The 15,032-nt window shown below is 51.5% G+C and overlaps 1 protein-coding gene across 1 annotated transcript; it reads left to right on the forward strand.

Moving 5' to 3' along the window:
• Window positions 1–202: 202 nt before the first annotated feature.
• Window positions 203–14,055, forward strand: LOC144735827 (serotriflin-like). The gene is given in 8 exon segments (XM_078618358.1): window positions 203–229; window positions 231–358; window positions 1,942–2,131; window positions 5,183–5,273; window positions 6,892–7,040; window positions 9,354–9,445; window positions 12,071–12,159; window positions 13,896–14,055. Coding segments are annotated over 8 exon segments (906 nt in total). The 3' UTR covers window positions 14,036–14,055.
• Window positions 14,056–15,032: the final 977 nt, after the last annotated feature.

Here is a 15,032-nt window from a genome sequence, read left to right on the forward strand (position 1 = left end):
TAACGTGAATTGTATCCCAATTATCTTCTAAGATTTCAATCGTTGTTTTTTCACGACTTGAATGTTTTAATTTTCACCGGGGGTGACTTCGCCCTTCGACCGCAAAAACCCACGGTCGAAACCTCTGCGTCGTCGTAATTCCCAAGCGGTGTGCTGACAGACAATGGGACTGGGGTAATAATAGCCCTCCGCGCAAGATTAAATGAAAAATACATCAATCACCCACGAAGGCTGACAAGTAGCAGACAAGCCCCTTATGATATAAAACGATGCCCGGGCAGGCGCTCTCGAGCAGAGGGTGTGAAGACTCGTTGCAGATCATCTTTCAGAGCATGCAGATCAAGCAGAGCATGGGCAGGTGAGTTGTTAACTTCGTCGTGATGACGCAGATCGCTGCCAGGTGAAGTTGTCCACCTGGTCATGATGATGCAGATCGCTGCCAGGTGAAGTTGTCCACCTGGTCGTGATGATGCAGATCGTGGCCAGGTGAAGTTGTCCACCTGGTCGTGATGATGCAGATCGCTGCCAGGTGAAGTTGTCCACCTGGTCGTGATGATGCAGATCGTGGCCAGGTGAAGTGGTCTACCTGGTCGCGATGATGCAGATCGTGGCCAGGTGAAGTGGTCTACCTGGTCGTGATGACGCAGATCGTGGCCAGGTGAAGTGGTCCACCTGGTCGCGATGATGCAGATCGTGGCCAGGTGAAGTGGTCCACCTGGTCGCGATGATGCAGATCGTGGCCAGGTGAAGTGGTCTACCTGGTCGCGATGATGCAGATCGTGGCCAGGTGAAGTGGTCCACCTGGTCGCGATGATGCAGATCGCTGCCAGGTGAAGTGGTCTACCTGGTCGCGATGATGCAGATCGTGGCCAGGTGAAGTTGTCCACCTGGTCGTGATGATGCAGATCGCTGCCAGGTGAAGTGGTCTACCTGGTCGTGATGATGCAGATCGCTGCCAGGTGAAGTTGTCCACCTGGTCGTGATGATGCAGATCGCTGCCAGGTGAAGTGGTCTACCTGGTCGCGATGATGCAGATCGTGGCCATGTGAAGTGGTCTACCTGGTCGCGATGATGCAGATCGTGGCCAGGTGAAGTGGTCCACCTGGTCGCGATGATGCAGATTGTGGCCAGGTGAAGTCTACCTCGTCGCGATGATGCAGATCGCTGCCAGGTGAAGTGGTCTGCCTGGTCATGATGATGCAGATCGTGGCCAGGTGAAGTGGTCCACCTGGTCGTGACGATGCAGATCGTGGCCAGGTGAAGTGGTCCACCTGGTCGTGACGATGCAGATCGTGGCCAGGTGAAGTGGTCCACCTGGTCGTGACGATGCAGATCGTGGCCAGGTGAGTTCATCACCTACCTGGTCGTGTACTGATAGTCTTTGTTTGTTGCTATCACCACCCTCGCTCGCCTCCTACTGCCGAAGCCATTATTGTTGAACATTTTGTGTCACTTTCCATTCGGCGAAATGACGCTGTCCTCCTACAATATCACCAAAGACTTAAAGCTTTCGTGACTGCAGGAATTCATATTCATTGCGTCTTTCGTAAAAGTCACGTAGATCGGTACAAATTAATAAAAATATAAAATGAACAATTTGTGCTGTGCTAGTAACACACCTGATGATGATTGCTTGTGTAGCAATCGAAACGTCGTGAGAATTTTATAGTTTTATTGTTATAATTTTTATTATTTTATTATTTCCCTTCTACGTGACTTTACCGAAAGAACCAAGAAGAACTTTCTCTATGTCTGCACTCCCTATCGGTAGCCTTCCCCCCCACCCCGCCCACCTTTGTAACTCGCTCACCCCGTGGCCTGCCGACCGACTGCAACGTCTGCGGCGCAAAGAGCTTTGCGGCTCACCGGATTTCCTCCCCCGGGTCTCCGGAACGAACTTTCTTATCCTGTCGCGTGGTGACCGCCGCGTGGTGACCGCAGTGCGGCGATGCTGCTGGTGGTGCTGATGGCGCTGGCTCCCGTGCCGGGCACGGAGGGTGCTCCTGCCAGCACGGTGAGCAACTGGACGTCGCTCAACACGTCGCAGGCGTCCGTGCAGAAGGTCATCGTGGATCTGCACAACCAGCTGCGCCGCAGCGTGAGCCCCGCGGCCAGCAACATGCTGCAGATGGTGAGGGCCGGTCGGCGGGCGGCTGCGGTGGCGGTGTCATCGTCGTTGTCGTCATCATTGTCGTTATCGTCGTCGACGTCATCATCATCGTCGTCATCATTATCATCGTCGTCGTCATCGTCGTCGTCATCATCGTCGTCATCATCGTCATCGTCGTCATCATCATTATCATCATCGTCGTCATCATCGTCATCATCATCGTCGTCATCATCATGATCATAATCGTCGTCATCATTGTCGTCATCATCGTCATCATCATTATCATCATCGTCGTCATCATCGTCATCATCATCGTCGTCATCATCGTCATCTTCGTCATCATCATCATCTTCGTCATCATCATCATCTTCGTCATCGTAGTCGTCATCGTAGTCGTCATCATCGTAGTCATCATCGTCGTTGTCATCGTCGTTGTCATTGTCCATTGCCAATCCACCGGTGGATGGAGGCCTCCTTTCCCACCCAACAACCGCCACCGCCTCCACGCGACTCGCGCCGTATCGACGATGCGACCCCAGGAGGCAGCGGCGGTGATTCTCGTGGGGAGCTCGGCGCCACTCCAGAATCGGCGCGTTTCATCAAGTCCCTCGTGCGAGCGAAGCGCTACCCATCGAGTCCGCGCGGCTCATGAATGAGATGTAAAACAAACAACAGCAAAAAACACCGAGCAAACGATATCGACACGACGCAAAGTAACATTTTTTTTTTAAAAAAACACCCAAAAAGCATCTGGCCGAACAATTACGCGCGTTTGCCATTTTTTTAAAATCGTTTCCACCTCGACAGTGTTTTCGCGTAAAAGAGTTACAGAGAGAGAGAGAGTAATACTTTTTTGACTTTTTATAATTGTATTTCCTCCAGCGGCAATTGAGCTGGAGTGTTCCCAACGTATCAGAATACCAGCCTTTAGAGAGAGAGAGAGTAAGAGAGTAAAAGATAGAATAAAATAGTTACAGACTTTGACTTTTAAACAACTTTTATTGCCGCCAGCAGCAAAAGCACTGGAGGCGATTTCGATATGACAAAATACAGAAAGTCACCAGCAAACAAATGAAAATAAATGCTACAAATCCACGCGCTGTGGCGCTAAATGCACCGCGCACAACACGAAAGAAAAGCCACGTGGTGGTGGTGGTTGTGGTAGTGGTGGTTGTGGTGGTAGTGGTGGTGGTGGTGGTCATCGCGCACGCCACGGTGACGAGCGAGCGCTTCAGAAGGTGAACACCACGAGGGTGCCGAGAGAGAGAGAATAAGAGATAGAATAAAAGAGTTACAGAGACTTTTGACTTTTAAACAACTTTTATTGCCGCCAGCATCAACAGCACTGGATGCGATTTCGATATGAAATACACAAAGTCACGAGCAAACAAATGAAAATAAACGCCAGAGAGAGAGAGAGTAAGAGAGAGAGTAAAATAAAGAATAACCTACTACTATATTTTGCCACTGGTAAAAGAGATCTCATAGTGTAAATGCTTAACCCGAGCTCTCAATACTCTGATATTGCACTGTGTTTGAGTTGTACGCCTTCTGGTGCCATCTGGTCCAACACCAATGGGGACTAGGCTCTAAAGAAAGCCGTCTCGGGTGTGGACCAATCAACTTCAAGGACAGTGCATATTATTATTATCATTATCAGAGTTGCTTATTTTTGTTTGCTTTTTTGACTACATGTGTTGTGGTTATTGCAAACATGATGCCTTGAATAAAGGTGTCAGTTTTGTACCAGTTTAAAAGGGTAAAAAACTACTACTAGAGAATAAACAAGTTACAGAGAGAGGAAGAGACATGATCCCCCTTTGAAGAGGGACCACACCAGGTCCAGTCCCAACACTTTGGAGCAGCGTCAGCTCCGTCGAACGCCTTCTGAACCAACTTCACTACCGACTGGTATGATAATTGTTTTTTTTACCCTTTTATCTGGCAACAAAACTGACACTTTTTTTTTACAAGGAGTCATGTTTGCATAGACCACAATACCTAGTCTAACATGGGTTGGACCAGAAGACGCCAAAAGGCGCACAACTCAAAGACAATGCACCATCAGAGTATGAGAGCTCGGGGTAAGCATTTACACCATTGGAACCTCATCTGTTCCAACCCATGTGAGACTAGGCTCTAAGGAAAGCTGTCTCGGGTGTGGACCAATCAACTTCAAGGACAGTGCACATTATCAGAGTTATGTTTTTTGTTTGCATTATGACTGCAGGTATTGTGGTCTATGCAAACATGACTCCTTGTAAAAAAAGGTGTCAGTTTTGTTGCCAGATAGAAGGGTAAAAAAACAATTATCATATTTTTTACTGGCAAATGAGGTTCCAATGGTGTAAATATCGAGTGGTAGTTGGAGGGATTTCGCGACCGATGTTGTCCAGCAGTGGAGGTTTTTTTGGCTCGGGGTGAGATGCAAATGTGTGTCGGTGAGCCCGCCCGGCCGATTAGCAAGGGGATTGAGGCGTAATGCAAAGAGTGCCCAATTCGATAATTGGTTTTTTACCCTTCTATCTGGCAACAAAATTGACACCTTTTTACAAGGAGTCATGTTTGCATAGACCACAATACCTGCAGTCATAATGCAAACAAAAAACATAACTCTGATAATGTGCACTGTCCTTGAAGTTGATTGGTCCACATCCGAGTCTCACATGGGTTGGATCAGATGACGCCAAAAGGCGCATCTAAAAAAGGTGTCAGTTTTGTTGCCAGATAGAAGGGTAAAACACCAATTATCATATTTTTACTGGCAAATGAGGTTCCAATAGTGCCCAACTCATTCCTTAGTTCAGCGCCGAGTGTGGAGTGTGTTGGAGAGTAGACCCCACTACAACGTTTACTATTCGAGCGCTGATGTCGATGTTGTAGTGGCACGTCGGTGTCCCGTTGGTGTCCCGTTTCTGTGCGGTCGGTGTTCTGTCAGTATCATGTCGATGTCCTGTCAATGTCCCATCGGTGTCCTGTCAATGTCCCATCGGTGTCCTGTCAATGTCCCATCGGTGTCCTGTCAATGTCCTATCGATGTCCCATCGGTGTCGCGTGCCCCCCGCGGTGCAGGTGTGGAACCAGGAGGCTGCCAATAACAGCGCCGTGTGGGCAAAGTCGTGCTCCTTCAGCCACAGCCCCAACGCCAACCGCAAGACGTCGGGTGAGGAGGCTCCCCGCACCCCTCACCCCTCATCCCTCACCACCCCTCATCCCCCGGTCCACCAGCGCAGGGCAGTGAGCTCTGGCGAGTCACGGCGGGCAAGCAAGGCCACGGGTTCATGGCAGGGGGTGGGTGGTGGTGGCGGTGGTGATGATATTCTTAGGTTTTTTCGGTAAAGTCACGTAGGTAAAAAAATTACAATTAATAAAAGTAAAATAAAAATCAAATAAAAATCACGACGTTTTCGGAGGCAACACAAGCTTCCGTCTTCAGGTGGACGATGCCACGTGCCTTTAGCGAGTTCAGTAAAAAAAAAACCTGCGGAGGGTGATTGGTCAAACGTGGCAGCTCCTTCTTTGTGGGGGGGGTGGGGGGAGGGGTCTCTCTCGCGTCCGCCGCTCCGAAGTGAATCCACGGCGGTTGGTTTCTTTGTCGATGCGGTATTAACCGGGGGGGGGAGGGGGGGGAGGTTCGAACCGCGAGCCTCTGCAACAACGAACGGCAAACGCTCGCGCCGATTCTCGCTCGGCACCGAGCTACACGGGGGGAGGCGGGGGGAGGACCACGTGGGAACAGGGATCGATTCCCTGGGCCCTCTCCGTCACCGCTGTCACCGCCGCCGGCTTTACATCAGGACCGTGTCCGGGGTGGCCACGAGGTGTTAGCTACCTCGCCTGGCGTGCAGGAGGTTCGTGGGTTCGATCCCGGCCACCGACGATGCCTGCCGCTGTGTGTATGTTGGGTTCGCGGTGTCTCTCGCTCGCTTCCTCGCCGTGGTCGCGTGGAAATTCCCTCTCTGGGTTCCTCCGGGTGTTTTTATAAATCCTTTATATTAAGTTCGCTTGCTTGCTTACGACCGTGCAAATCTTTCGGTCGTTTTTTAACCCACTTCCCGTGATCCAATCGAGCTGACATTTTCAACACAGACTCGTTGTGCGTGACAATTTCTTTTCGTGAAAATTTTTTCCAAAATTTTACACTTTTTAGGTAAAATTTTTTTTATATTTAATTACCAATTGCTTAATGGTGGCAGGCAATCATCTGACCCATAGGTGGCAGCCATCTCAAGCCAAAGGACGAGAGGACTCTAGCCGCCCGTTTCAAAGACCAATGTGGGCTGGGTTGTGGCCCATTGAACACGCATATAAAGGATTTATAGTGAAAAACTTTGTTTTTACGGGTTAAATTTTTTTTCTTATCGCGCCTACTTTTAGAATCAACATCGTGCACTCTGGAGGGTGTCCGGCTGCCCCTATGAATGTCCACGACGACGATGATACCGGCCGCTCCGACGTTGAGCGATAGCAGGAAGTCGCTTCTGGACAAACAAACACGCGCACTAATGAGCGAATGCGGTCAGCTCAGTGGGGGCCTCACCCCGTGTAAAATAATAACTTAGTTTGAATTTTGATTTAAAGCTTTCGTGACTGCAGGGATTCATATTCTTGGTTCTTTCGGTAAAGTCACGTAGAAGGGAAATGATAAAATAATATAAATATAAAACAATAAAAATTCTCACGACGTTTCGAATGCAACACACCACCCATCACCTACCACCAACCCCACCTCCACTCCCCACCACTCACCACCCACACCCCTCACCCCCCCCCCGCACCAGCGTTCACCTGCGGCGAGAACCTGTTCATCTCGAGCGCGCCCTTCACCTGGGACTACGCGGTGCGCGACTGGCACAGCGAGGTGGTCAGCCCCGGCTTCGAGTTCGACAAGGGAGCCAAGGGGCCCGGCATGATCGGCCACTACACTCAGGTGCGGAGCGCGGTGTGCTGCGTGATTGTGCTGCGTGTGTGTGTGGTGTGTGTGTGTGTGTGGTGTGCTGCCTGGTATGCTGTGCGGTATGCTGCGTGGTGTGTGTGGTGATGATTTCTGGGTAGACTGGGGGATCATGGCATGATCGGCCACTACACCCAGGTATGGAACGCGGTGTGCTGCGTGGTGTGCTGCGTGGTATGCTGCGAGCTGTGCTGCGAGCTGTGCTGCGTGGTATGCTGCGTGGTGTGTGTGTGTGGTGATGCTTTCTGGGTAGACTGGGGGATCATGGCATGATCGGCCACTACACTCAGGTATGGAGCGTGGTGTGCTGCGTGGTGTGCTGCGTGGTGTGCTGCGTGGTGTGCTGCGTGGTGTGCTGCGTGGTGTGCTGCGTGGTTGTGCTGCGTGGTGATTCTTTCTGGGTAGACTGGGGGAAGTCGGCACGTGACTCGCAGTAGCCAGAGTCCATAGCGAGTTGTATACTGGACGTGGTGTGCTGCTTGGGTGTGTGTGGCGATGCGAAGTCTCCCCAGTGGCGATGTTTACACACCGCCACCCACGTACTCGTTAGAGGCTGAGTCGACCTAGGGGAGGCCCACGACCGGTTCAGATAATCGTCACTGGGTGTTGGCCGCGAGTGGGAATTGAACTCGGGTGGTCGGGTTTGTAGCGTAGCGCGCTAACCACTACACCACCACTCCACACACCACCACCACAACTAACACCACTACCACAACTAACACCACCACCACCACAAATAACACCACCACCACAACTAACACCACTACCACAACTAACACCACCACCACCACAACTAACACAACCACCACCACAACACCACCACAACTAACAACACCACCACCACCACAACTAACACCACCACCACAACTAACACCACCACCACAACTAACACCACCACCACAACTAACACCACCACCACAACTAACACCACTACCACAACTAACACCACCACCACCACAACTAACACCACCACCACCACAACACCACCACAACTAACAACACCACCACCACAACTAACACCACCACCACAAATAACACCACCACCACAACTAACACCACCACCACAAATAACACCACCACCACAACTAACACCACCACCACCACCATAACACCACCACAACTAACACCACCACCACAACTAACACCACCACAACTAACACCACAACTAACACCACCACAACTAACACCACCACAACTAACACCACCACAACTAACACCACCACATCTAACACCACAACTAACACCACCACAACTAACACCACCACAACTAACACCACCACAACTAACACCACCACAACTAACACCACAACTAACACCACCACAACTAACACCACCACAACTAACATCACCACAACTAACACCACAACTAACACCACCACCACAACTAACACCACAATTAACACCACCACAACTAACACCACTAACACCACCACAACTAACACCACAACTAACACCACCACAACTAACACCACCACAATTAACACCACCACAACTAACACCACCACAACTAACACCACCACAACTAACACCACAATTAACACCAACACAACTAACAGCACCACAACTAACACCACCACAACTAACACCACCACCACAACTAACACCACCACAACTAACACCACCACAACTAACACCACCACCACAACTAACAACACCACAACTAACACCACCACAACTAACACCATCACCAAAACTAACACCACCACAACTAACACCACCACAACTAACACCACAACTAACACCACCACAACTAACACCACCACAACTAACACCACCACAACTAACACCACCACAACTAACACCACCACAACTAACACCACCACCACAACTAACACCACAACTAACACCACCACAACTAACACCACCACCACAACTAACACCACAACTAACACCACTAACACCACCACAACTAACACCACTAACACCACCACAACTACCACCACTAACACCACCACAACTACCACCACTAACACCACCACAACTAACACCACCACCACTACAAGTGCAGCACAACCAATCGAATCGCCGCACCGCACCCCTCTAGTGGTGGGAGGTGGTGGTGATGGGGGGTGGGGTGGTGGTGGGTAGTGATGGTGGTGGTAGTGGGTAGTGGTAGTGGGTGGTGGGTGGTGGGAGGTGGTGCTAGTAGTAGTGGGGGGGGGCGCGCTCCCTCGATCTCCCCGCCCACCACCACCACCACCCCCAGCAGTTTGCGGCGAGCGAGCGGTGCACTTGCAGGTGCTGCGCTTTGACCCGTCGCTGCCCCGTGCCGTGCGCGTGTGCGTGCAGGTGGTGTGGTACAGCTCCTACCAAGTTGGCTGCGCCGTCAACTACTGCGAGGGCTCTGCCAAGTACCTCTACGTGTGCCACTACTGCCCAGCGTGAGACTATTACAATGCGGGGGGCTGTGGCCCCCCCCCCCCCAACCTCAACTCCCCCCCCCCCCCCGCCCTCCCACACTCTCTCTGTCGACCACTATCATCGGTCGTGCAATGTTACGATTGTTGTTGTGCAGCAGCGCCTTGCAATGAGGCGATGCGACATACAGGGACTCGTCTTCTTGGTTCTTTCGGTAAAGTCACGTAGAAGGGAAGTAATAAAATAATAAAAATAAAACATCATAACATAATTCTCACGACGTTTCGGCCACAACGCAAGCAGCCGTCCTCAGACGCTGTCGCCTCGACAGACCTGGTTTTCACCTGAGGACGGCTGCTTGCGTTGTGGCCGAAACGTCGTGAGAATTATTTTATTATGCTTTATTTTTATTATTTTATTACTTCCCTTCTACGTGACTTTACCAAAGAACCAAGAAGATGAATCCCTGCAGTCACAAAAGCTTTAAATCGAAATACACGGACTCCTCTACTTACGAACAATTCGACTTACGAACTTTCAGAGATACGAACGCACCCCGGTCCGTATGTCCAGTTGCCTGTTCGGACCGAGAGTCGTAAGTTCAACTGCCACGCAAATAGATGGCGGTGGTGGCATCTACATCTGCAGAGCGTGAAGAACCAGTGGCATCTACACCTGCAGAACGTGAAAAACCAGTGGCATCTACATCTACAGAATGTCAAAAACCAGTGGCATCTACATCTGCAGAACGTAAAAAACCAGTGGCATCTACATCTGCAGAGCGTGAAAAACCAGTGGCATCTACATCTGCAGAACGTGAAGAACCAGTGGCATCTACATCTGCAGAACGTGAAGATCCAGTGGCATCTACATCTGCAGAACGTGAAGAACCAGTGGCATCTACATCTGCAGAACGTGAAGAACCAGTGGCATCTACATCTGCAGAACGTGAAGAACCAGTGGCATCTACATCTGCATAACGTGATGAACCAGTGGCATCTACATCTGCAGAACGTGAAGAACCAGGGGCATCTACATCTGCTGATCGTGAAGAACCAGTGGCATCTACATCTGCAGAACGTGAAGAACCAGTGGCATCTACATCTGCAGAACGTGAAGAACCAGGGGCATCTACATCTGCTGATCGTGAAGAACCAGTGGCATCTACATCTGCAGAACGTAAAGAACCAGTGGCATCTACATCTGCAGAACGTGAAGAACCAGTGGCATCTACATCTGCAGAACGTGAAGAACCAGGGGCATCTACATCTGCAGAACGTGAAGAACCAGTGGCATTTACATCTGCAGAACGTGAAGAACCAGTGGCATCTACATCTACAGAACGTGAAGAACCAGTGGCATCTACATCTTCCGAACGTGACAAACTAGTGGCATCTACATCTGCAGAACGTGAAGAACCAGTGGCATCTACATCTGCAGAATGTGAAGAACCAGTGGCATTTACATCTGCAGAACGTGAAGAACCAGTGGCATCTACATCTACAGAACGTGAAGAACCAGTGGCATCGACATCTGCAGAACGTGAAGAACCAGCGGCATCTACATCTGCAGAACGTGAAGAACCAGGGGCATCTACATCTGCAGAACGTGAAGAACCAGTGGCATCTACATCTGCAGAACGTGAAGAACCAGTGGCATCTACATCTGCAGAACGTGAAGAACCAGGGGCATCTACATCTGCAGAACGTGAAGAACCAGTGGCATCTACATCTGCAGAACGTGAAGAAACAGTGGCATCTACATCTGCAGAACGTAAATAACCAGTGGCATCTACATCTGCAGAACGTGAATAACCAGTGGCTTCTACATCTGCAGAACGTTATGAACCAGTGGCATCTACATCTGCAGAACGTGAAGAACCAGTGGCATCTACATCTGCAGAACGTGAAGAACCAGTGGCATCTACATCTGCTGATCGTGAAGAACCAGTGGCATCTACATCTGCAGAACGTGAAGAACCAGTGGCATCTACATCTGCTGATCGTGAAGAACCAGTGGCATCTACATCTGCAGAACGTGAAGAACCAGTGGCATCTACATCTGCAGAACATGAAGAACCAGTGGCGTCTGCAGAACGTGACGAACCAGTGGCATCTACATCTAAAGGAGATGAAACACTTTTAAAGCCATTTCCCGTGTCTAGTGTACACGCCGTACAACACGTTTGAAATCGACAGGAGTAAAGTTTGGACAGAGCAGAGCCTCACCATTCTGGCGAATTGCCCGATGATGCTGGATGCAATTACCAGCGAAACGTCGTACTCAAATTGTAAATGTTGTGGTTTCACGCTTCAACACACCGGTGGGCTAAAGCAGTGAACTATTTGTCTTTTGTCAACGTGACACTTTTTTACTGATTGGCCGTGTCGGGTGGTGGAGGGTTACGACACATTTATAAATAACGGCATCTAAACCCAAAAACGTTGATTATGAATAATATTGGTCGCGAAAGCCTCACACGTGTTAAACTAACTTATGAACACAGACCTTTTGGAAGCTGACTCGTTCGTAAGTTGAGTAGTCCCCGTATAGAAATACTTTGCGATGAGATCGATTGCTAAGGCGGCTACGCGTGACGTTGACGGCGATCCGCCCCCCCCCCCCCCCCCGTGTTGCATCCCACGCAGCGGCAACCTGAACACTCGACTCACGCGCCCCTACGACAGCGGCCCGGCGTGCAAGTCCTGCCCCAAGAACTGCACCAACAAGCTGTGCAGTGAGCCCTCCCTCCTGCCGCGCACTCACTCGCGCGCTCACGCACTCTCTCATGCACTCACTCACGCGCTCACTCACGCGCTCACTCGCTAACTCACGCGCTCACTCACTCACACACTCACGCGCTCACTCACGCGCTCACTCACGCGCTCACTCACTCACTCATGCACTTACTCGCGTACTCACTCACGCGCTCACGCGCTCACGCGCTCACACACTCGCGCACTCACTCACGCACTCACTCACTCACTCGCGCACTCGCGCGCGCACTCACTCACGCGCTCACTCACACTCACGCGCTCACACACGCGCTCACTCACTCACGCGCTCACACACTCACTCACTCACTCGCGTACTCACTCACTCACACACTCACTCGCGTACTCACACACGCGCTCACTCACTCACGCACTCACACACTCACGCACTCGCGCGCTCACGCACTCACTCACGCGCTCACGCACTCACTCACGCGCTCACTCACTCATGCACTCACTCGCGTACTCACTCACGCGCTCACTCACTCACGCACTCACACACACACGCGCTCACTCACTCGCGCACTCACTCGCGTACTCACTCACTCACACACTCACTCGCGTACTCACACACGCGCTCACTCACTCACGCACTCACACACTCACGCACTCGCGCGCTCACGCACTCACTCACGCGCTCACGCACTCACTCACGCGCTCACTCACTCATGCACTCACTCGCGTACTCACTCACGCGCTCACTCACTCACGCACTCACACACACACGCGCTCACTCACTCGCGCACTCACTCACGCGCGCACTGACGCACTCACTCACGTGCTCACTCACTCACGCACTCACGCGTGCACTCACTCGCGCACTCACTCATGCACTCACTCGCGCGCTCATGCACTCACTCACGTACTCACTCACGCACTCACTCGCGCTCAATCGCGCACTCACGCGCTCACTCACTCACTCGCGCACTCACACACTCGCTCACTCACTCACTCATGCACTCACTCACGCGCTCACCCACTCACGCGCTCACTCACTCACTCGCGCACTCACACACTCGCTCACTCACTCACTCATGCACTCACTCACGCGCTCACCCACTCACGCGCTCACTCACTCACTCGCGCACTCACTCACGCGCGCACTGACGCACTCACTCACTCACGCACCACCACTACCACTACTCCCACCACTACTACCATCACTACCACCGCCACTACTACCACCACCACTACTAACTAACATCACCACCGCTACCACCACCACTACCACCACTACTACCACCACTACTACCACCACCACCACTACTACCACCACTACTACCACCACCACCACCACCACTACTACCACCACTACTACCACCACCACCACCATCACTACCACCGCCACTACTACCACCACCACTACTAACTAACATCACCACCGCTACCACCACCACTACCACCACTACTACCACCACCACTACCACCACTACTACCACCACCACTACTAACTATCACTACCATCACCACCACTACCACCACCACTACCACCACTACTACCACCACCACTACCACCACTACCACCAGCACCACTACTACCACTACCACCACTACCACCACCACTACCACCACCACTACCGCATCCACCGAGGTCTCTCCGCGTGCATTTTTTGTCCTCCTGCTTCTAAGCCCCGCCCCCCCCTCTGGGGGCGTCACCCTCTGACGCGTCGCGCTCGCTCGCCCCTTCTCTGTGACGCAGCCAACGCGTGCCCCTTCACCGACTCCTACTCCAACTGCGCGCTCATGAAGAGCGCCCTGGGCTGCGGCGACACGCTGTACGGGCGCATCGTGCGAGCCGCCTGCCCCGCCTCCTGCCAGTGCGCCAACAAAATCTACTAAGATACTTCGACGACCGGACCGGCAATCAGCAAGCCACCGTGGGATGGGGGGGGGGGGCCCTCCCCGGGGGGGGGGGCCCTCCCCCCCTCCCCCCCCTCTCCTCTCGTCTCCTATCTCCGCTAGACGCCGCTTTGCTCGGTTGACCGTCTCACCCCCCCCCCCCCGCCCGCCCCTCCCGCCGCAGCGAGTCGGTCGCGACGCGTAGCCGATGCACGCGAAGGTGGTCACGCTAGCCCCCCGGGGGGTGGGGCGGTGTCGTGCACGCGGTCGACGCGGAAGAGTAGGCCAAAGCTCCTCTCGAGCCGGCAGCGGTGGGCGTTGATACGAGCACTTTAAAAAAAACAACAACAACCTCCGTTTAACAAAAACCGCGCGGCTTTAGACCCCGCGTCGAAATATCAAAATAGAGAATTCGAATCGACTTTTAGTGAGATGTACCAGGCAGAGAGCAGAGGCCCTCATCCAACGGTGGCTAGACCATGGCTAAGACTGACCACGACGATGATTCCAAGCTATAATATAAACGCAAATACTACACTGGTCAACACACTTTTTCTGGCATAAGGTATTCCGACGATTGTAAGGTAATTTTGGGGTGCTGATTCCAAATCTGGCATCGGGTTTTGTCTATCACATCAGGTTTTTGAGATATCAAATATTGCATTTTCAATAAAAACTGCAGAAGAAAAGTATTAAATAAATGTGGATATGCACATAAAATGATATTATAAACACACTATCCTACAGCACCATATTTATCTACATAAAATGATATTATAAACACACTATCCTAAAAATACAGCACCATATTTTAACACTAAAGCAGTCACTGACTCGCAACAACTTGCAATCATAAGTGACGGAGTTAATTTCGGGTAAAATCAATGAAAATGGGGTATGCTGCTAGCATAAAAATTAGATGTGATAGAGCAAATCTGAGATCATATTTAGAATCGGCACCCTGAAATTAGTCTAGAACAGCTGCAAAAGTCCAGGC

The sequence above is a fragment of the Lampetra planeri genome, chromosome 57, assembly GCF_965212315.1.
Source record: "Lampetra planeri chromosome 57, kcLamPlan1.2.h2, whole genome shotgun sequence".
In the NCBI taxonomy this organism is placed as follows: domain Eukaryota; kingdom Metazoa; phylum Chordata; class Hyperoartia; order Petromyzontiformes; family Petromyzontidae; genus Lampetra; species Lampetra planeri.